Source organism: Aulostomus chinensis, chromosome 13 (genome assembly GCF_037954235.1).
Source record: "Aulostomus chinensis isolate RoL2024-O1b breed Wild chromosome 13, RoL_Achi_v1.0, whole genome shotgun sequence".
NCBI lineage: Eukaryota > Metazoa > Chordata > Actinopteri > Syngnathiformes > Aulostomidae > Aulostomus > Aulostomus chinensis.
The window spans coordinates 21,837,335-21,861,067 of record NC_141332.1 but is presented as its reverse complement, the minus strand read 5'-3'; the positions used below and the strand labels follow the sequence as shown (position 1 = coordinate 21,861,067).

General features: G+C 40.9%; 1 protein-coding gene across 2 annotated transcripts in view; it reads left to right on the top strand.

The window, feature by feature from the left end:
- Positions 1 to 23,733, top strand: part of slit3 (slit homolog 3 (Drosophila)) — a 233,164-nt gene that overhangs the window by 136,006 nt on the left and 73,425 nt on the right. For both annotated transcript variants that reach the window (XM_086222095.1, XM_086222094.1), the window contains exon 6: positions 1,706 to 1,777. In XM_086222095.1, coding sequence (XP_086078221.1) covers positions 1,706 to 1,777 — 72 coding nt within the window. The remainder of the gene's footprint in view (positions 1 to 1,705; positions 1,778 to 23,733) is intronic.

Here is a 23,733-nt window from a genome sequence, read left to right as displayed (position 1 = left end):
CAGAGAAATTCCAGCTCCTGTTTTGGAAGTCACCATCCTCTCATGAATGCTGAGCAAACAAAGAGGCTGTGTAGAGAAGACGATTGTAAAGGGTTGATAAAAGTAAGCAGGGAGAATAAATGGATTAGCGATGGATGTATGGGGTATGAGAAGAGAAAAGGTGAGGGAGAATCAGAGATGAGAAGAGATGAGAGGGCACCGGATGGAGAAAAAAATGGATTATGAGAGGGAGAGAACATAAAATATTGAGAAGATGGATGCCTGGAAAAAAGGGGAGAAATGGAAGGGGACAAGATAGAAGTCAAAGAAAAAAGGGGTTATTGATGGATGAGATGGGAAAGGGGACAAGGAGAAGATTAAGGTGGAGTGATATCCTTTTATCTTCTGGTGTCTAGAGAACAGACAGAGGCCACATCCATATTTGTGTCTTTGGACCATTCTGTTCTCCTCACTGTCTAAACATTTCTCCACTTGTCTTTGGTTACTCGTGTGTCCACCTGTCTGCCTGAGTGCCTGTAACAGGCTAAATGCCACTCATAAATCCTACATGAGTTTAAAAAAAAAGACCCAAAAAAAAAAACCCAATAATTTAAAATGTTTGCCCTTTGCATCTCTCCATCTACAATCTATCCTTCGCTGGCCCAGCAGAAGATGAGAGATGGAGGGATGGAAAGATGGAATAAGGGAGGGAGGAGTGGAGTTTTGGGGGTTGTTGAGTTCATGGATGGAGGGATGGATAGAGATGAGGGTGGGAAGGGGGGTTGAATACCTAGCGCTGAGCAAATTAAAGTAAAAGCAAAGGATGGATGACAGTGGGGCACAGGGTGCATCTGGGAGTCCGGTGTGTGAGGCGTCGACCAAGAGAAGAGGGGGAGGGGAGTGAGAGAGAGAGCGAGCAAGGAAGGAAGGAAGTCGTGACTGGAGGTTGATTTACGGAGGCTTTCCTTTTAATGAAATTGTTTCAGTGACAGAGCCGGTAAAAGGCCCTTAATGGATTGGCTGGCCTAATGTAATGAAATTACTCCCTGTTTCACTACAGAGAAAAGAAAAAAGAATAAAAGAGGACATAGGGAGGAGGGGGGAGAGGAGAGGAGGGGTGAGAGAGGAGAAAATGCAATTAATATTTACAGAACAGAAAAGAAGGGTGGGCTTTAGTAGCTACGGCGTGCTCGCTCTCTTCTTGACTGTGTCTACCTCTCTCGTTCCTCTCTCTCCTGGTGGCCAGTGTGAGCTGGGCGTGCGGCAGGGAAAGGAGGTGATAGGCTGATGCCAGACAGGCCATTTCAGCGCACCGGTCTCCTCTCTTGTGCTCTCCTTTTCCTCTCCTCCTCTCCTCAGGGCTGGCCATATCAGCGCTGAGGTGAGAGACTTAACCTTAGCTTATGTGCTATTGTCTGGACTGGGTATCCCTAGAGAGGCTGTGTAAGAGTGTGTGTATGTGTGTGAGAGTGAGTGAGTGAGTGAGTGAGAGAGGGTTAACACAGTCTTCTACCTGCTACTTTAAGCTCACTAATGGGGTATCACCTCACAAATACACATACTCATTCACGTCTCTTGTAAGTCCCTCCCCCAGCTGAGCGGACCTTGCAGACTTGCGCTTGACTCTCTCCCATCTCTCTCTCTCTCATCTGTGCGTGTGTGTGTGTATGTGTTTGTCTGTGTGTGCGCGCGCACGCGTGTGTGTGTGTGTGTGTGAATGGTGCAGGCAACTGGACAGCAACCACATCAGCTGCATCGAAGATGGAGCTTTCCGAGCGCTGCGCGATCTGGAGATTCTGTAAGTAGAGAAAAGCTTCAGTCCTCTCACTCACGCTCCTGTCTCCTCATCCTCTGTCTTGTCCTCTCTCCCTCTCTTCCTGTGTTCTCTATGAAACAGAGATCTGTCCCTTCTGTCTTTATCAGCGTTGTTTGTCTTATTCTGTTGCTTCATTCCCTCAGGCTGATTTCTCCTCTCCTCTCCTCTCCTCTTATTTACTTTCCGTCTCATCTCTTTCATCCTCATTATACGCATGTGCTATGACTTGAACAGAAGAATAACTTTATAATGTTAGCAAAATGTAGTTTTCTCACGTTTTCATACATGAATTATCATAGTGTTGTGTGTGTGTGAATGTGAGTGTGTGTGTGTGTGTGTGTGTGTGTGTGTGTGTGTGCGTGCGTGCGTGTGTGTGCTAAGGTGCATGTCTAAGTACTTTTGCACATGGTTTGTAAGGATGAAGCGCAGCATACCTGTTCATTCATCGGCAAATGTGTTGTCCTTGATGTACAATACACTGATACACACATTCATGCCACCTACTGGGGTTTGTGCCGGCATTAGTGAGTGGGCGACTTCTGCTGCATATGGGAGTATGTTAATGTTCTTGTGTGTGTGTGTGTGTGTGTGTGTGTCTGTGTGTGTCTGAGAGAGAGAAAGAGAGAGAGAGTTTGTGCGTGCTCTTTCCACATTAGAGCTATGCTGAGAGGGCTGAACAACAACTCTGCAGTGTTAGATTGTGTTGGGATATGAGGGAGTGCATCATCCAGTTAAAACATGTTCTTATATGTGCCCTGAGATGGATTTGGTCAAACGCTGCATCTGAGCTAAATATTTAATTTTAATTTATTGGAGCTCTGAAAGCACACATTATTCCAAATAATGTTACAAGGATGTTAAATAATGTTAAAAGTACAAGGAGGTTATCCAGGAGGTCAGCTCTTAATTTTTCTTTCTGGTTGGCACAAGCATTGGTTTATTTGTCTGCAGGGTTGTTGGCAATGCATTCCTGGTGTTGGGAGGTGAAGAGGTTAGTGATATTGATGCTGGATGGGTGATAGCATAGAAAGCAGACATAATGAGAGGAAAAAGAGGAGAAAAGATGCAATAAGCAGTGAGGAGGGGATGACAGGCAAAAATTAGAGGAGCACTGTCCCAAAGCCCCCTCTGTCTGTCCCTCCTGTCCCAGGTTACCTGCTGGTTGGGATTACCAGTGAACGAGTTCAGTGAAAGAGCGATCAACCAAAAATACTACCTTTGAGGGTCTGTGATTTTGTAAAATATTGCGTATTGTCATGGTTTTAAACATAATGATCAGATGCATTTCCTCAGTTAGGCAGCACAAATCAAGAATAGAACTTTAATTGGCTCCTTCTGGTTGAAATGCGGCTCATTATCCCATTAAGATCTAATGTGACAAGCACCATTGTGGGAGACGGACTATTAAAGCTAGTGGCCATCATGTAAGACGCACATCATTTGTACTCAGCACGTGAGGCAAGTCACAGCTGCCGTTTCTGACAAATGTTTGCCAGCCTTTTATACCAGTTTCCTGTTAACCCTTTAGACCTGGTAGGACATTTTTACCTTTAAGACCAGAGGAAACTTTTGTACAGTATGCTTCTCCCATTATGATGGGATGTGACAGTCATGTCATTTGTATTTTATTTTTGGTTTAAATATTCGATGGACATTAGGAAAAAAAATCAGAGGAACAGAAGTGGAAGGTCTTTGGTTTTTTTGTCATTGTTTCATGTTTCTATCTTCTCTAGCAGCTGAGAAACAACAGTTGTAGTGGACGTTCACATTCCATAAAGTTCTTCAAAAAACATTCCTCCAAGTTAATGAATTGTAATTTTTCCAGTTTGTGCTGTTTTTATGATGAGATCATGCTTTTGAAGTATGTCATTGGGTATTTGTGAGGTACACCAGCTCAATGACATGCGCATCTTCACGTGTATCCTGCTCTTGTGGTCGTCTTTGTGCAGTCTGGTGCTGCCTAATGGCTTCACGTGAATGAATAAAGAGCAGAGGATACAGTTGAAATGGTTCAATACACGGCAGCTTACACATCCACTCCAAAATAAAATGTTGTCATAGCTGAGTGACGAAACACGCACGTGAGAGGGAAGTGTAAAAGAATGTTTTTCATTAATATCAGCTCTTTTTTTTCTCCCTCTGACTTCACATTTCCTTTGTTCTGGTTCCTTTTTATTGATAACTTATATTTCCTTTCAGCAAAGTTAGCGTTTTTGATCCGCCAGTCTCACTTTTGGCTCAGTGCACTACAGAAGTGATAGGGGGCAGATAGAGGGGGATCTGCAGCGCGAGATACAACATATTAGCAATTCATAAGACTCTGACAGCTGAGTGCTTGGCAGGATTTACAATTCACTGTAAATACACAGCCGTTCCCATTCAGAGCAGACAGCAATGAAAGCACACAGTATATTCACTGAATGTGACGTTTTAATAAAGGCAGGTGTGTGTGCGTCTGTGTGTGTGTGTGTGCAAGGGTTTGTGCGTGTGTGCAAAGGGCATGAATGACAGTAAGCAATTCTGCCGCTGGACTGATCTTCATTTCAAGCATCTTAACACACACACACACACACACACACACACACACACACAACACCGACACAGACACAGCCCCATCTGTTCAGTTCACCGGGTTGAATTTGTGACCGTAGTACAAAATGGGAAGATAGAGATTATAGTGATTGGAGGTCATGTGACTGCACCATCAGGTTGTGTGTATTTGTGTTCCAGTAATGTTACACAATTGTCAGAACAAGTTTGGGTTTCACACCTTTTATAAAATGCGTTAACATTTTTTTGAAATGTGAGCATTTTGGCCAACCTTGGTTGGGAAGAGGATTAAGACGAAAGTCTAGATTGATTTTAGGCTTGCTGTGAGCCGATCAATCGATTTATTGATCAAATTTCACATCACTTATCAAGCAATCATCAATTTTTGCTCTTAGTTTCAAATGTGACAACTCCCTGCTCTTGCCTGTTTGGTATGATGAGCCGTTGAAAATCTTGAGATTTGGGACAAAGCGAGCAATTTTTAAGGGATGTTAGCTCATGCTTTGAGAAAATCTAGTTGGTATTAATTTGGCATTTTATGGGCAAATAATGTAATAAAGATTAATTATTAAGAAAAAGTCAATTTATGCCTGGAAATGTCAAAGCATATCCTCACAAATTGAAGCATGCTTGTCTCATTTTGCATGTGTGTGCGTGCGTGCGTGTGTGTGTGTGTGTGTGTGTGCCTGCCAGCCAGCCAGCCTCCTTGTGTGTTTTTCTGTCTCTGACTGTGTCCGTCTATCTACGTGTGTCAGCGTGTGTGTTTGTGTGTGTGTGTGTGTCTGTCTTTGCCCGTTATTAATGTGTGTTTTTCATGAATAATCTACCAGTCACAACTGGGAGACACAGCCATCACCATTACTGGTCAATAATGCATGATGAAGCTGTACGAGCGTGTGACTCTGCTTGTCTATATTTCAGCATGACTGTGATCCTGAGAGATAAATGCGGACGTATAAGACAGTGTGTAGGCTTCTGGAAAAACTGTTGCATGCAAGTGTGTGTCAGCCGTCTGTGTGTGTGTTTGCATCATGCTAATTGAAAGAAGCAGGGTGCTTTGTGTGTGTGCCTCTAACGAATCTCCACATTAATTAATCTAGTCATTTTTAATTAGCCACTGTTTCTTGGTAGACTTGGCTTTATCTGAGCTGCTTAATATGTTTCAGCAGAGCAGCGCTGACAAGTCAAAGCTTAATATTGTGCCATCAGGCTCGGTTTGAAAAAGTTAAATGGATTTCAATTTGTTGGTTTTACTAATCTTGTTTAGAAAAAAGGAAGAGCACTGATAGGATTTTTAGTTTTTCTTTGCTTAATTTGGCATCATGTTAAATTGGATTTCTAACATTTTTGGACGCAACAACAGATGATAAATCCCACTATAGTTTTGTTGCACAACTTCATGCTCCTTTTCAAAATTTAAATTAGTGGATTTTGGTGCTTATTTTACAGTATATGTTTTTTGGCCTTTTTCAAGAAACATTCGGAAGCTATAATATTCTGTTGCATGAAAATGTGGAGAGCATTTACATCAATGAAAACATCTGAAATCATCGAAAAGCAAAATGTGCAAAAATATACACTTGGAAAAGAGGAGTAACAGCTTGCTGACTTACGTTAGGTTCAGACAAAAGCTCTGCTTCTGTTAACATTTATGCTTGAGTTTGACAAAGGAGCTCCCCAAAGTGGTTTAGGAAGAAAGGCGGATATGACTAAAGATAGTTTTACATTCACCCCTCCCTTTGATATCAGCTCCCTCTACTCATGCACCTTTAGATAGTTTCTTTCTCGCTTGCTTCCTCTTCTCCATCTTTCATGGCTTCTTGGATGAAAGCGGTGGATCACAGTTGTAAAAGCACAGCAGTGCCCGGCTATGTTTTATTTAGACTCAAAAAGACTATCTTCTCCTTTTTTTTCTGGGAGAGGCAAGTGACAAGAGACTTTAGACATTGGTGGGCGTTCACAAAATGGAAAAGAGCCGAACGAGGGATTTCAGAAAGCAAAAGAAAGGAAGGAGTGTGGTATCACTGTTGTAAAAGCAGCCAGTTTCCTGGACATCATTTATTTATCTGCTGTTGGACCTGAGGAAAAAAGGCAGGGAGAAACCAGGGGATACAGACGAGGAGGAGATGGGAAGGGAAGGAGAAAACCTAGATGCAGAGGCACATGATACAGAGATATAAGAGAAGAACAGAAAAAGATAAAGGCAGGTAGGAAAAGGACAAAAAAGAAAACTGACAGTTACATGAATCAGACAGATACCAGATCTGACAAATACAAAGGGTAAGACAAGTGTGGACACAAGAGGCAGATAAAAAGTTGTCAATTTGTTGCTGATAGAAAATGAGATAAGGCACAGAACAGAAGAAAGGGGTGTTGGGTGTAGAGGTGTAAAGACATCAGAGCAAAAAGGAGATGAAAAGAAGATGAAATGGGAAACAAAAAAAGCAGGAAGAACCACTGATGTGACGTTAGCGGGTAAAAAAAAAAAAAAAAAAAAAACAGAGCAGTGATAGAAGATAGATTGAGAGGATCAGAGGGAGGAAAGCAGGGAGGCATTAATTATTGATGGAACAAACGTCTGACTGACTGACTCAATTTGGCACTTTGTTGTTTCCAGACCACGAGGGCTGTCAGATAGACTCATGACGACGTTTCTCAAAATAAGGCTGGAGGCGCGGGCATGAGTTTGTGGCCTGATTGATTCCTAAATCAGATTTGAGCTGGAAATATATCTTTTCTGCTCATTGTTTTAATGTAATCAGTCTCATGGAAAAAGAAAATACCACTTAAAATTGATACAGTTGTACAGTTAATAATCACCTGTCAGCGTCCAAATAAGACATGCGACTTGCACCTTGAACTGTTGGCTTCGCATCCAACCTGATCTGTGCTCTTCCTTCTCCTTAATATCCGTCCAGTTATTTTCCACTGGCAGCTAATGAAGAAACTCTAATGCTGCCATGGTGAAAAATTGAAGAAGGAAATTAGGATGCCCTGATGATTTTAGGTTTAATTCCAGTGCCTGAAGATTTGAGGAGTGAGTTTTTGCTTGGGAAGTTACCAGTCATTTTCTCCACGAGTTTCTATACAAGCTGCACTGGTGCACAGTGCTAACAGGGTTGATCGTACAACAGGCAGAGAGCAAATCCTTTACATCCCATTGGTGTTATGAAACGTAAGTTTGTGGATGCATCATATTAATTCACTGATGAACAAAACAGATGGCATCAGTGAGCAGTCATCAATTCGAAACCATTTAGTGTCGTTTAAAACTGCGGTATAAATGGTTGAGAATTGAGAAGACGATATCTGAACACCACATCGCATCACGGCGAGACTTTAGCAGGGCCAGCGCTCTGGTGGCGAGGGTGTGGAGGTCGCTGTGGTGGACGGCGTTGATGCAGCACCTCTGATTTTATCTGAGGGGTTCCATCCCGTTTACAGCAGCAGATCAGTACAAATAAATGCACGTTTATCTGCGTTGCTGTGTGGTTTCTGCTGAAGAACATCAACACCAACTGATTCTGCGCGGTACTTTTATTTCATTTTTTTCACATTTTATTTTCTCCATCCTTTCTGTACTTTTTCTTAATTACATCACTCAAGTGACGGATCCTCTCCATGGTCAGAATGTTTCCTATCAGCAGTGTCATACCACATAAAGGCATATTTGCACCGCTTGAACATTATTGCATGTTTTTGGTATTTCCTTGTGTTTGTCTTGCTCTTAGATCAGGTTTTGGTGTCTGTATTTTCACACTGATTTCTCATTCTTTTTTCAAATTAATTGGTATTCTTTAGTATTTAATGATGGTCCTGATTAAATATTAATATGTGTGTTTGTACAAACTCTCTCTGCATACTCTTAAGACTGAGTCATGATGGGACTTGGGGCCAAAAAGATTTTCAAATTTCCATTTATATTCTTCAAGGACAAAATGCCATTAAATATTGTGGAAGCTCTTTTAGTCTAAATATCCAATCAGTTCATGCACAGCGCAGTAAATTGTCTCAGCAAATAACCTTACAGCTATAATACTTGTTTAGCGTTAAGATGGAGTTAAGTTTGTGCAAAAACCATGGTTATACCTTTAAAAAAAACAGTAGAGAAAACTGGTTTCTGCTATTGAATAGCAAACAAATCCTTTCAAATCTGGCAATAAATCAAGTTTCTAAATGCAGTGTTTGTTGCTTGCCAATTCACCGACTCGCTTGTGTTCTCTGATGCCCCGACAGGAATTAGTGTATGGAAACAGCTGTTGCTTCAAATGTGTTGGCGGCTCGGTGATTAGACCCTGAAGCACTACAACAAGTGTTATAAACAAAGTAACTTAAAACCAGTTGGAGAGCAGTGTTTTGCTTCACTCTCTTTCTCTGTCTCTCTCTCTCTTGCTTTCTTTCACGCTCTCTCTCTCTCTCCGGTTGAGTTTGGACCCCTACTACATACCCGGTATGTGGTTGGCTGTGGTCAGAAGTGTGGTTTGTTATGCCTGTAGCTACACCCAAAACTGATGTCACCACTTCAGCAAGGTGGCAAGTTATGCCAAGGCGATCTTAAAAGATGAAAAATATCCTGGACTTTTGTTGATGAACACAACATGCTCATTATTCCGCCAATTAAAATCATGACAGCCGAGGGGAGGGAATGATTAGTGCCGTGCAATATTTCTGAACAAGTCATTTCCTTAATGACAACTGTTACAATTCATATAAAACAAAGCGATCCATCTCAGTCACTTCTTAGCATTGCATCTAAATGCAAGCTTCAGATTTGGAGCGGCTTTGAGGTTTTTAAACAACAATACAGGCCGTCTTTGGTCCCTGAGTTTCCATAGCAAAGGTCAAACCCGAGTCAAGGCTGCATGTCCAAAAAAGTTTTAAACTAATAAACATATTAATAGGATTCCTACATGTAAGAGTACTTCCATTTACGTCTGACTGTGCTCTGAATAATGACAATAAGTAGTACAATTTTCATCCTAATATTTCCATTTCGTGTTTTGATAGTCAAGTCTGCAATGCTGCCACAAACCCATCAAGGGAAGCTGGAACATGACTTTCCTCCAATGCGTGACTGAGAATAATACCATGACCATTAAACTCAACAACCCCACAGTCCTCTTAATACTTTGATTCCACCTTTTTTTTTGAAAGCCTTTGATGGTGAACGCTGTGTGCTCAAACGTGTAACGCCAATAAACACAGCACAAGTGGAAATGTAATTATGCGATAAACACAGTCTTTATATTTGGCAGAGTTGTCGCTCAAACCATTTTGTCCGTTTGATTCTCAAGAATTCCTCATCTATGCAAGCACATCGGCGCAGATGTAGGCATTCTTCCTGCAGCAGCAAATGACTGTGTGTGCCAGCATGTGTGTGTTTTTACTCAGAGAGTGCTAATTTAATGCTGAGTGCCAGTGTTGAATGCAATTCAGCCTGGAGGACCACTGTACCCTGAAGTCTTTCCATATATTATTGTCCTCATCTGTATCAATGAAGATGGCAGAACTTTGTGTGCCTGCGTGTTTGTGCGTGTGTGTGTGTGTGTGTGTGTGTGTGTGTGTGTGTGTGTGTGTGTGTGTATGTGTGTGTGTGTGTGTGTGTGTGTGTTGGGGGGGTTATTCACAATTTATAAAGTTTGAATTATATTCCTTTTGTTTTGTTCATCAGAAAGGCACTTTTCGGTTACCCATGGTTTCGAGTGAACAGTACAGTACTGTGGAGCTGACGTTCTCATTTATTTTTCCTCTGGTCAATTATGTTTGTTTGCAGTATGGCACAATTTGGAGATGGCTGCATTCACAAGGGCAAACCAATCACTGCTAAATGCCCTCTAAAGTCTCAATCAATAATATATAATCTATTTTAAAACACTTACCCAATAGCTAACGCCTGATTTGGAATTCAACTGTGTTTTAGCTAGTGAGCCGGCATGTCTTTGAATGAGTTAATCCAGTTAGAGTGCCTGTCTGCCAGGCCACATCAGAATAAATGATGGGTCCCTGTGTGATGATGAATGGTAATTTAGATTTAACATAACTGGACTAACGAGCGCACTAATGACTCCAAAGCTAGCCTGGACAGCACTCACTCGATGGGCTCACGCCGTGCATCCCAATGAGCTGTGGAAAGGGCTTCTGTATACACACGCACACACACACACACGCACGCAAAGAAAAACATGTTTTAATAAATGCAGGCATACACAATGACAAATTCACAAATGATTCAGGACGGAATGCACACACACATGCACAACGTGTGTATGTTCGCATGTGTGGTGTGTGTATGCCTCTGAGGACTCTACAAGCAGAGGAGAGCAGGGATGTCAGACTAATATGAAACTGATTAATTAATAATTATTCAGAGGCCAGTTTTCAACCAGTTGAATTAGATGTGTTTTTTTCCTATGCTGACAACAAAGATTAATGAAAGCAGATGATAAGTACTTGATCATTTTCATGTATAAATAGAATTATTCAGATTCATTTATCAAACAAGCCCATCACAGGCTGAAAATGTAAAGGGATTTTAGTGAATCTTCGGATCATAAAGTGATTTATTTTGCAGGGTGACGAGAACGTGTCACCCCACATTTTACTGCAAAGTCACTGCACTCTGTTGTGCCACTGACTTTTGAAGTTAAGAATCTCCTTCCACTGATATTTAATGAGCCAATTCTAGAAAGGCTTCATCCACAGATGGACTGTACCTTCCCATATCCTTGTTGAATGACATGTTCAAATATGGGGTGTGACTTAATGTCAGTTCCCGTAAATTTGCATTATGGATGTCTGGAGCCATTTGTTGCCTCCATTTGTGTGCAAGCTCAATACATTCAATACCATCAGAAATCCATTCATTTCAACCACCAGTTACTGAAAAAGCCAATAAGTGTCCATCAGCATTCAGAAGCCTTTTCTCCCGAATGCTGAGTGTCCTCGATCCAGACGCTCAATTCTCTTGATTACTTACTGGACATGGGGTTTTAGACGACTTTAGGCTGAGAACTGTGGCCTACAAAAATCTGCAGTTCGCATTTGTAAAATCCTCGGCAAACTGGGGTTTTTAAGAGTCAGTTTAATAGCCCTAACCTCAAATCTAGACATTTCCTATTGTTTGCATGTGCAGATAAATTTTGATATCTAAAAGATTGTCTAAATTTATACTATATAAATTTATGTATACTATATATACTTATACAGGAGACTGAATGTCTGCAGACACCACAAGACGTGAGTCTGGAGATGCCGAGGCAGTAGGCTTGAGAGATAGCGAGAGTGAACGAAAGGCAGCTCAGGCATCATGGTGATGATGTCGTCCAAATTGACATGAATTCAATTTTTGAGAAACTGAAACTGTGACCACAAAAAGCCTGAGGAACAGATGAAGGAAGGAGCAACAAGATGGTTAAAGTGGTAAAGAACTCTCTCACACACACACACATGTTTTTCTTATTGTTTGGGATGTTTTATTGTCTCACATTCATTTCCGTTGACCCACGTAATGGTGAACCATCATCTGACAAAAAAAAAAACAGGCTGTTGTTATAAAGATGTAGTGACATTTGCAGCTTTGTATTTATTTATTTGTATTTTAACCTAAACCAGGTTCTTTCTCCAACTCTACTGAATGTATTCTTTGTTGTTGTGTTTTGTTTTTTTTTTTGTTTTTTTTTTTGCCTAAACCTCACTTAAGCTACAGCATTGTCACAGTTCCTTGCTGCAGGGGTTTGCCCAGACATGCTGGTAACGCAGGCTTGTTGACTGCTGGAGTTGCGGGACATTTGTTGGATTAAGCATGAAATATAATGCATTTCTTTTTCCTAAGGTATCATACAAATGTTTCATGAGAATACGTTCAACACTTACCCTAACTGCTGACCCAAAAATCAGTCTTTTACTGAATAGGGACACAGGATTTTTCCCTAGTTGTCTATGTTGTCCCAAATTAAATGGCCGTAGGTCTGGTTTTGTCCCCCAAAGTGTCCTAAGTCATACACACACACACACACACACACACACACACACACACACACACACACTCTCTCACACTCCAGGGGTCTAAGAAGCACTCTAAAGAGCAGTAGAACGGTTGCATATTTTATGATCGCTTTTCTCCATGAGCTTTCTGGGTGAGGGTGCACCACTGAGAGTGAGATGGAGAGAGTGGAAAAAAAGAGAAACTCAAAGAGACAGAGAGGGGTGACGTATTGGTGTGTGTGTGTGTGTGTGTGTGCGCGTGTGTGTGTGTGTGTGTGTGTGTGTGTGTGTGTGTGTGTGGCTGAGGGGTTTTTGCCAAACAGCGACTGTCATAATTCATAAGGGGAGACAGAGTTGCTCAGTGCACTGTGGAGCTCCACAAGGTGACTTTCACTCAGCCGGTAACTTTCTCCCTCTGGAACACTCTTTTTAATTTCTCATCTATGCTGGTTTCAGTCTTGTTTTTCTGTGTTTATTTTCTCTCTTTTTTTTAAACCAGTTTCCAACATTTAGTTTTAACTCCACCCATGCCGTTTTTACTTGTCCCTCACTCCCTGTCAACGTTTCCTCCTGTTCTTTTGCATTAATCTCTCCTTCTCGTCCTCCTCTTTCACCACCTTTTACTTACTCCTCTCATTCTTGTTCTTTTTACCCTTATCACTCCTCCCCCTTCCCGAATTTTTTTTTTTTTTAGGGTGATCATTGTTGCTGCAGGTGTGAAAGTCAATTAGAGCTCATTTTCACTTCCCTTTGTTGGAAACAAAATAACATCATCATATTGGAAAAAAAGCATTGAACCAAGCAGTGACAGACAAGTAACTTTTTCTAAGGCTGTTTTTCTTCTAACATCAAGAAAGTGGAACAGAAGGAAGATCGGCTTGTAAGCTGGAGGCAGAGATCTGTATTTCCACACCAGGCGTAAGACTTCTTGGCCTCCCTGTCCACCTAGTTCTTGTTTTGCTAGATGCCAAACCTGCATGGCTGCACATCTGTTTGAACATACTTTAAACAGGACGTGGTGGCATGCCAATCTGAGAATTTGCATTACTCTTTAATGGTGTTTCCAACAGCACTGTTTTAAAGAAATCATCTCAAACACGCACAATGACTCCCAAAAGTTCGCTACTGCCAAATGACGTTGCTTAAACTTAGCCAGCTGCTCACGCTACTGTATATGAGAGCTCAGAACAGCTATAACACTTAAATGCAACTCAGAGATTAAAAATGTATGTGTGTGACACCCTCAACTGGAAGACTAAACGCAATTCAAGTAAAAAAAATGAACATGTAAATATCTAAAAATTCAATTAACTTAATTTCTTCTTTTACATATAGAATATTGATGATCTTGAATGGCGATGTCATCACGTGCCAATAAGAGCAGAGGTAGATAAAATGTCAACTGATAACACTGTCACTGATCATGTCAGACGTATTGCCTCCATCTGCTAAAGGCACCTTGCATGAAATGATGTCTCCCTTTCCATTTGCATTAGTTCCTTCTTCCACAACATCTAACCTCTTTAAAACTTAAAGATGTTTGGTACGCATATCCCCTATTATCCAGTTTAAACTGAAGAGGCATTGATGGTTTGGTAATCCCAACTAATGTTACCTCGGAGTTTTAAATGAAAGCAGGTCAAATGTGTTGCGAAGAGCCAATGATGCTCTGAGATCTGGTCTCCACTCCACACACACACTTCTGTAATTCCTACAACAACTCACTTCCTGAGAGATTTGCCAAAGACTTCAGTTTCATGTTTGACCAGCATCTGTCTCTCTGGGGATGCTTTCAAGGATGTTGTCAGACACTGATAGTAAAAATCTGAGCCTGTCATTGGTAAAATGACTGGCACTGACACAGACAATTGCCTGCAAAATGATGTAGCTGTTTTGCTGCCAGTTGTCGGCCCCATATTGAAGTGTTCTTGCTCAATATTGGAATGATTACAATTACTTTGGTCCCTATAAATCATTTTGATGGAAACAAATACGAAAATGAGTCCTGGTTGATAAATACAGGGATTATGCCTTATATGTAGAGAAAGGTTTAGGCAAGTAATGGTTATGGTTAAGCCACTGAGGTTACGCATGAGTGTGTGTGTGTCCAGTAATAATTGCTTTTCTGTGGTGCTGTCCTGCCTCCAAATCTGTCTTATATCCCCGACGCGTGGGCGCTGGATCGAAGCTTCTCTAACGAACCTTTGCTGAAACTAAAGTTTAGTAAAACAAAGGTTGGGGTTCGATTGTGTGATTTCTGAATGCATGTTCACTTTAGGCCTGTTCATTTCTTAGTGTTTGTGTGCACACTTGTTCCTCTGAACATATGAGCTACTTATTCTGGTTATGAGCAGTTTTGTCTGTGTGTGTATGTTTGCGTGTGTGTGTGTGCGCGTGCATGAAGGGTCAGAGGAGAACAGAGTGGTGGTGCAGCTTTCTGCTGTTCAGTGATTTTGGTTTGGCTGGCCTTTTGGCTTCTGTTTGAGTCAGCGGGCTCAACAGAGCCATCACTCCCTGGCAACAAGCAGTTCCCTGGCAAAGACAGACACTCTGACCTGAGAGAAAGGATACAAAAACGCAGGAGAGGAATTAGGCTAGAAAGAAAGAAGACAAGATGGAGGGTCAGTAGCAAGCAGGCTGAAAGGAGTGTATAAGTTAAACTACAGTCTGCGAAATAACGGTTGTGATATTTTTTTCAGATTTAGAGAGTAGTCAGGAGAGGGCAGGGTTGGGGGGGGTATGGAGAAGAAAAGAAAAACAAGGAAAAATAAGGAGAAACTGCAACTCTTGACTGTTTCCGTTGTGTTGAACATTTAGGTTTGTTGGTTTGGAGAGAGATACACAGAAAAGGTCCAATGGTTTGGAAGATGGAAAAAGAAGGAAATGAAAGAGGTGAGAGAGATAAAAGAGGTGACATAAAACAAAGATGGAAGCTGATAAACAAGAGAGGAGCGTGAGAGAGACAGCAAGGGTCTTTGGAAAAAGCATAGCTGTTCCAAACTCTTTAGTAATAGCTCACCAGATATAAATCAGATGTACATCCTGGATAGTACTCCATCTATGAAGTTGAACGGACATGTCCAAAAGTATAATTATGTAAAAGAGAAAAAAAATGACTAGAAAATTGGAAAGCTTTCATTTGTGATCTGTTTTTGTTACTCATCCAAGTTGAACACCTCTAAAATCAAGACACTGTTTGAATTTGAGCAAATGAGACAAAACTGCACAAATTTCGAGTCAACACTGACAAACGTCTGCGCAGGGGTGTGGCCGGGGAGATTGATGGGTGAGCAATACCCCATACTTTCCCATGTTAGACAACTGATCAAGTTTCATTCATGCAAATGCAAGTCAAGCCTAAAAAAATATTATCTCCTAACCGAAACTGTGCTTATTTCTGTAACCATGGCAATGGGCCTCATTCTTGAAATGCTCTTACACACGATTGAACTTCTTTTGGACCTCGATTTATTCTTACATGCAGGAACACTGACATCGACTGCGTACGTTTTGCAACTTGCAGTCACCCAGACTTGCTAAAAATGAACAAGCGGTACACCAGGTGTCATAAATACTGTATTGTGCCAATGATGTTCTCATCCAGTGATTTGGATTTACCGGTGGAACCGAAACAGGGGCATCACAATTTGAACTGTGCAGCTACTGACTCTAACATGTCTAACATTTTGACGCTGAGAGGATGTGGACACATTACATTTGCAGTAGCATACTTGAGTATATAATATGGTGTATCAGCAAAAGATCCACATAGACTATGCTAAGGCGGTGTGTGTGTGTGTGTGTGTGTGTGTGTGTGTGTGTGTGTGTGTGTGTGTGTGTGTGTGTGTGTGTGTGTGCGTGCACGCGGATGGGGGGGGGGGGGGGTACTGACAGGCTTCAACAGTTGTGCAGGTAACATATTAAGCCAGGAGCAGACGGCTCACACCGAGGAAACGGTGTGTGACGGAGAGCTTATGCAGAGGTGGGAATAGTATCATATATCGGAAGAGCTCAGTGCCAGTAGTCTGACCAAACACAATTAATCACATCCCACTGGGTGGCAGGACAGGAAAGAGGAGGAGAAACTGTGATAAGGGAAAGAGTGAGGTGATTAAACCTCGAAATCAGGAGTAGAAAGAGAAGTGAAAGAAAATGTGGAGGAGAAGAAAGGAGGAGTTAAGGAGGAGTGTAACGAAAGAGGCAATCTGCAGTATAATTTGTTCTAGTTGAAGGTGTAATGGCCTCATCAGTGGAATTTTATGTACATCACTCTTTGTCTAACTTCTTTCCTCCCATAATATTGTTCTTTTTTCTTTCTTTCTTTCTTTCTTTCTACAAATCACGTTTTTCAAATCTAAAGAGTATTTGGATTGGACTGTAATGAAAGGGGAGCAGATGAAAGAAATATCAGAAAGTTAAAAAGACTGGCATTTTGTTTCCACGTGTACACTAAAAACACACACACACACACACACACACACATCCTCCTGCCAAACCACACATAATTGTCCGATGATAATCATCCTGTTTCCCTGTTTTCATAGTGTCAGTTAATGTGATTAAAATCAACATCATCAGATTGTGGTTTTTGGGGGCAGTTTTTGTAATTTTACTCCACACGCACACTATCATTTACACTCAGCTTCAAAGAGGCTTGATACCTTAGAATGTCATCTTTAGATTTTTGATTATAGTATATATGTATATATATTCGCGCCAAGAGCTTGGCACATTGTTGGACAAGGTGTCTGTCTTAGTCATTGTGGAAATCTGTGAAGCTTCCAGTGTTCAGAACCTACTGGTGACATTGGGGAATGAATAACAGAATAACATCCCTTTCTTGCCTCATTTTGGGCAACAATATTCCCCCAACAGCAGCAAAGTTGACAAAAAGAGGGTTCGACTATAACAAATGAGGTTGGGTTCTTATGCTGAAAACTCTAGTTGTCACTCATAAACATGAAAACAAAAGCTCAAAATTAAAATTTAGCTTTAAATACCTCAACTGCTAATTATCTCAACCCCCTAGTGCTTTTTGTGTGTGTGTGTGTGGGGGGGGGGGTGTTAAGGTTGTAAACAGTGGAGCTTTCCCAGGGTGGTTTCCAACAGCAACACTCTGGAAATGTCGATTTTTTTTTTTTTGCAGATGAGAGAAGTAAATTGCTGGACTTTGTTCCAACACTTGAGCATTTATTAAACTGGGTTGCTCATGCACACACACACACATGCACGTGCACACATACACACACACACACAGACACACACAAATATATATGTGGATGGAATGACACATACACACAAAGGGTCACAGAGACAAATGTCTGAACATATTTTTGACACACAAAAAAACACACTTGTACACACAGTTTAGCACCAAGGCAAGAGTAAAGCAGTAAAGTAGACATTAAACCCCGTGGGAAAATTCAAATATGAGACAATTCAACCACTAAAAGTCCTTAACTCCGATACCTAAGAGTTCTTAAAGCTTGTTTGCAGACCTCTTAGACCTTTTGAGCTCAATGTAAATGTCAGCAGGGTCAAAAATCACTTCAATATACGAGCTGAAACCCTCGGATGAAAAGAGACACTGAATGGAGGTTATTCATCCTCATATCCCATTCTGTCTCTGTTACTCTGTGTCACATCCTCATCAACCTCACACACACACACACACACACACACACACAGAAATTTCTTGACATAGCCCTCATGTTTTTTTTAATTTAATCCTCGAAAACTCTATTTGTCCTTGTCCGACTAAAGTACACCCTGACATGCTCCAAATTCTCTTGCATTCACATCAAAGCACTCACACTCCAACTGACTCAATACAGAAGCGTAGCATTAGGCTACGCCATTGTGTGACTCTCGGATGACTGATTACTTCAAGGGTCGCTGAGCCTCACTGTCTGACTCAGCAAGAAAGGACCCAGCTGTCCAAGCCCCATTTTCTGCATGAGCATGCATGTCAGCACATACAAAGACACACATGTATATGCATCTTTGCCCGTTTCCTCCTGCTGTCTTTTCCAAAGGAGCGACAAGAAAGAGCAAGTAACTTGAACATGACGAAGAAACGGGGATTGAGCGATTGTGTATATGAAAGGGTTAAACGAGTGTATGATTGAAGGAGTGAAGTGTCTGTGTGTTTCCTCTTGCCTGCTCTACTAAAGCTGTAATGAGGCCTCGGGGAAAACGGTGAGGGCTCTTCACACAACTCAAAGAGTCTTTTAGGCCTTTTGATAGTTGGCGTCTTTTCAGTGCCTGTGTGGGAAAGCACTCAGAGAAATAAGTTCCTCTTAGAGCTTCTGTCAATGCAACCACAACTGCACCAGTGCACATAGCTCGAAGAATATCGTGTTGAAATTGCGGTTACATGTGCACCTTGCGTCGCCGATTAACAATAAAATAATTTATGATCACTTTCTGATTTCACTGGTCAATGCAGAGTCACAGGTAGGGGTGCAGTCAGGGAGGACCTGCAACTGTAAAAGTTGAATTCTTCTTATCATATAATGTGCAACCATGTTTGACAACAGGTGCTAAAAAAAGATTCAGCTGCAGTCCACCAAACTCACAAAGGTTCTAACAGGAAGTTTGGCTAACTTAGAAATGAGCCTTTAGCTATAGAACCAAGCTTGTCTGGAGCATGTTTTGTCAATCACCATCGGTGGCTGATTTGTTATTGGGTTTTTTTTTGTCAGGTCCACCCAACCTCCACCTTTTCCCAAAGTTTGTGGTCAGTAAATTAGTGACAGATCATTTTATCGTATGTATACGCCATTATTATAATGGGGGGGGGGGGGGGGGGGGACAAGAGCCTATTATTTAACAGTTAACAAAAAAAATGAAACAAATCTATCAAGGCATATGAGAGTTATTTCATGGAAGATTATATATTCATATTTTCCTTTATTCATTTAATAGTGTGGACACGAAGGGGAAGTTTGTGTATTAGTTTGATTTTACATGTGTATTTATTGATTGTTCATGCCATTCGTCAGATGACTTCTTTTTTAATGAATTTGCTAAATGTCGATATTTTTCCTCAGATTTTATCTCAACAATGCTCTATCCTGCCATTTACCTCTCCCTCTGATATCATTCTTACCTGCTGCACTGGTCCACCTCTTTTTCTGCTCACCCCATTTTATTTTCTGCCAAATAACATTTTGCCTTTCATCATTCAAATCAATTTTTTTTTTTCAATCACAACCACAGAATTCCAATATGAGCCCTGAAAAGAATCAATTAAAAGCAGGCATGTTGGCTTGATCTTCCTGGATAGCATTAACAGCAGCAGAACCTCTCCTCTGCCGTTTTTACAGATTGAGTTTGAACGATGTTCCACTCAGTTTTTTTTTATTGGACTTAAATTTTCCTCCTGAACATTAAGTTTGATCCGCATTACCATTTTTATTGCATGTAACCACAATAGAATATAAGTACTGAATTTACATTAAATTTGATGTTTCTCCATCTTTCTTTTTTTTTCCCTAATCCTACATGAGCTTTAACAAATATGTGACAAGGAGCCTGAACACATGCAGGCGTTGCACTAATAATGTCGCCAAACTCACTCGTCCCAAGAAACATGCGTCTCTCTCTCTCTCTCTCTCTCTCTCTCTCTCGCTCTCTCTCTCTCTCTCTCTCTGATGGAATGGACCACATTCATGACGTTCTCACACAGTTAAGGTTTTGTGTGCAAAGCCTTTAATGTTTCAAGAGGTACACAAGAGACGTCAGCAGCAAAAAGCTACAAACAGCCATCAGGTCTCGCCTCCTGTCTGTAAGACTAAATATAGGGTTAAATAAATCCATAGTGTGGAAGAACAAATGTGTGCGTGAGAATATTCCTTGAATGAGGCCCAATGATGCTATTCACTGTTGCTATTCTGAGACACTGGCCTGGCTGCATTTTCAACTTGTCTTCTAACTGTCTTTGACAAAGTCTTCTCTAAAAACCAAAACTAAAAATATGATCCCTCTAAATGTTTTATCGTATTACATTTTAAATTTGGGCAACTTCAGAGAGCACTTGAAAGAAAAACGCCATGCGAAAGCACAATATTCAAAGGCAGGTTTTTTTCCCCTTTGCTGCATTGATTAAGTATTTAGAGTCAGTATTTGAGGAAGTACACCATACCTGCCAGTTTTCTGAAAAATACCTCCAGCTTACAGGAGAAAATATGACTTGACACTATAAGAGAAGCACAAATGAAGGAACACTCCAGTCACATTTTTAATATTTTTATGAACATGGGTCCTTGTTTGATTGACATATCTGTGGTTAAGTATACTATGCAGTAAATTGGACCCTCAGTAACCACAGATTTTACTAACAATGCGTCATAAAAGTAGTTTGCTCTACTCAGTTTTCGCTGGCACAGTGGAGAAATGAGTTGTGTCCCAGCACAGCGGCAGGTTTTCCTTCTAAGATTAGATTTTAAAGTGACTGAAAGTGGGAAATGATAACTGAAGTCATACACCTATTTCATGCAATTAGAATATATTTGGAAAGCAATGAAATTGACCAAGTAAAAAGATTTCTATCATCTGATTTCACATATTTGTGTGTATAAATATGGGCATTATTCTGACATCATTCTGAGCAGTGATAATATTTGATGGTATTTGGATTCCTACTGTAAATACCATCAAGCATGGCAGTTCGCCTGATCTACTAGCAGACAAACCTTGTGGCTTGTCAGAGTAAACAGAAATTTAATGAACAATAAAATCACTAAACACTAAAATGACCACTGGCTGCTCTTATATAAAGCTTTTTTATGATGTTTAACTTTGTGTTTGGTAATTCAGCCATCAGTGCTCTCATTTCACTCCATTCCTTTTCACAAACCATAACGAATGTCAGCGATTACAAGAGTGAATAATCGCATTGAACACGAAGTCAATATGGGTTGTAATCACAGTCATAAAGTTACATTGTTGTGTTGTGTTTTAGTGGCTGTAGTAATTCAGACATTCTGTCAGTGTATTGATCTGTGTCTGTTAAGGCTGATTGAGCATAATCGAGACTAATAGAAAATTCACTTTATTATACACACACACACACACACACACACACACAATGGCTGTTGAGACTTTGTGGAGCCTGAAATGAACAGACGTCAACAGAACATAGAAAAATATCAATGCGCACATGTTGAGAGAAATGGCTCTCTTGAAATATCTTGACTTTTGTTGTTTTATTTTCCCCAGATTTGGTCAGCAGTAACCTCTTTTAACCCATGCCCGCTGCAGAGTTTAATTAATTCAGCAGTTTTTCTGTCATGGTTGTATTTTGCTATCAGCTGATGTCCTAATTTACCACCAAAGTTTAGAAGAAATGATTGAATGAAAACAAAAATGTTGGAAGCCTGAGTGAATGCACTTCCTTGTGTTTTATTGCTCTTGAAGCTGATTTAGTCTCACAAAATTACAGCAACTTCAATAGCTGAAGCCCTAATTTGTTACTTCCAGCTCCAGTAATGCATACTATGAATCTTTTAATTCAATTTGCAATTCATATTTACATGCTCAGAAATGAGTTTTCAGCATCCTACTCAGTCAGGTTCACCTAACGTTTGCGTGTCTTGTTAAAATGTTGTTTTGGGGTGTTTATTCATTATTTAAGGTATTTCTCATGCCCTGCCTAATACTCTTGTTCTTAAAAGTTCAGCAGAGGATATTCGGACTTCTTTAACAAGCCAGTTAATCTTGTGTACTTGAGTGTGTGCATGTGTTTGTGTGTGTGTGTGTGTGTGGGAGGTGGATTGACGAGTACGACTTTGACCTCAGTGTGTAGGCTGCAGCAAAGACACACACGATAACATCACTCTCCCTGGCTCTCACACACACCCACCCTGACACAAACACACACAAGCGATAGCATCTCCCTTGTGGGTCGCCTCTAAAGAGTCTCCTCCATCTCTGACTGCAGAGGCCCTTTTACTGCAACAGGGAGACAACTGCATCAGAAACGCACACACACATGCACACATGCAGACATGCTGACTCAAGAATACATGCGTAAAACCAGCACACGCATAAAGGCGTGTCTGCAAACAGGCAAACACACATTCAGGCATCATGGATGTCTTCCAGTGCCACTGCAGCGGTCACTGCAGCCTATTACACAGAAAAAAATTCAGCTAAAGGCGCTAATCTGAATTAAAGTCTGAATGATGTTTTTAAAAGGCAAGTCAAGAGGAGCAAATAAGAATCACAGATTTAATTTTTAGCATTTAAACTGAGGAAAAATCACTGTCCCCTTGGAAAGGATGAAAGTCACCCCTGGAGCCAGACAACATAACCCTTTTGCTCTTTTAGGGAGTTGAGACACAGAGACTGGCTGACCGCTAGTTAGCTTCGCACACCTGAAGCAAGTTGAAGGGCAGGTTAGCATCCCAGTCATAAGTCAATGCATTTTCCTATATCATGGCCTTTGCGTGGATCAGTAGAACTGTGCTTGTGCATTGCATGTGTTATCATTGGTAGACATTGTCATTTTAGAATCAGATACATTGCCAGAACTACTTTCCTGACTGGGTTCAGTGATTTGACGCATCACCTCCAGACTTCGGCCAACACAACTAAATATTTTTTGACAACTAGAAGAGCGACTGCCTCTACAAATCATGGCTGGCGGTGTAAGAGTAGATTGGAATGATTACTTCATGGAAAAAACAAGAAATTTTAAATATTTGATGACTTTTGGTTGGGGTATGCTCATACCACCTGTCCACTAATATTCATTGTGCGAAGCAAACTAGCAATCAGCGGGTCTCTGTGGGTCTCAGCTCCCTACTGCACACACAAACTGCACAGGCATTGGAGTCGAAAGCAAGTAAGCGAATTTCCCAAAAAGTTAGCATGTTGCTTTAAGATACAAGAACTGCTTCAGGGCTCGGGGGAGCATGCAACAGACGAGCCAATGCAATCTGTAAATCATGTGAAGCAACATCTTTAACTTCATGACCTCATACATCTTCAGCATATTCAGGCACATTAACTGTAAAATCACTTGTGAAAGCAGCCAAAACGGAACAGAACAATGAAAGGCAAGCAAAAATAGTAAAGCTTCCTCACTCAGAACATGATGTCACTTTGGAAACAGCTACAACCCAGGGTGCTCATCGTCGATGTATTTTCCGAACCATATTGTGAAACATTTGTAATGTGACTGATTACGTGGCCAATGTTCTGGTTTGCACTATGTGATTTTGTGGCTAAAGTACAGTGTGATGCTTCAGCTCTGTCAAGGTTGCAGGATTATACAGTTAAGACTGACATTAAATGGTGACCAATGTACAAATGTTTTACACATCAACTCTTGTCATACTGTAAAAAAAAAAAAAAAAAAGATGCTGCATTTTTGCATTGCTCTGTAATGAACTGGAAAT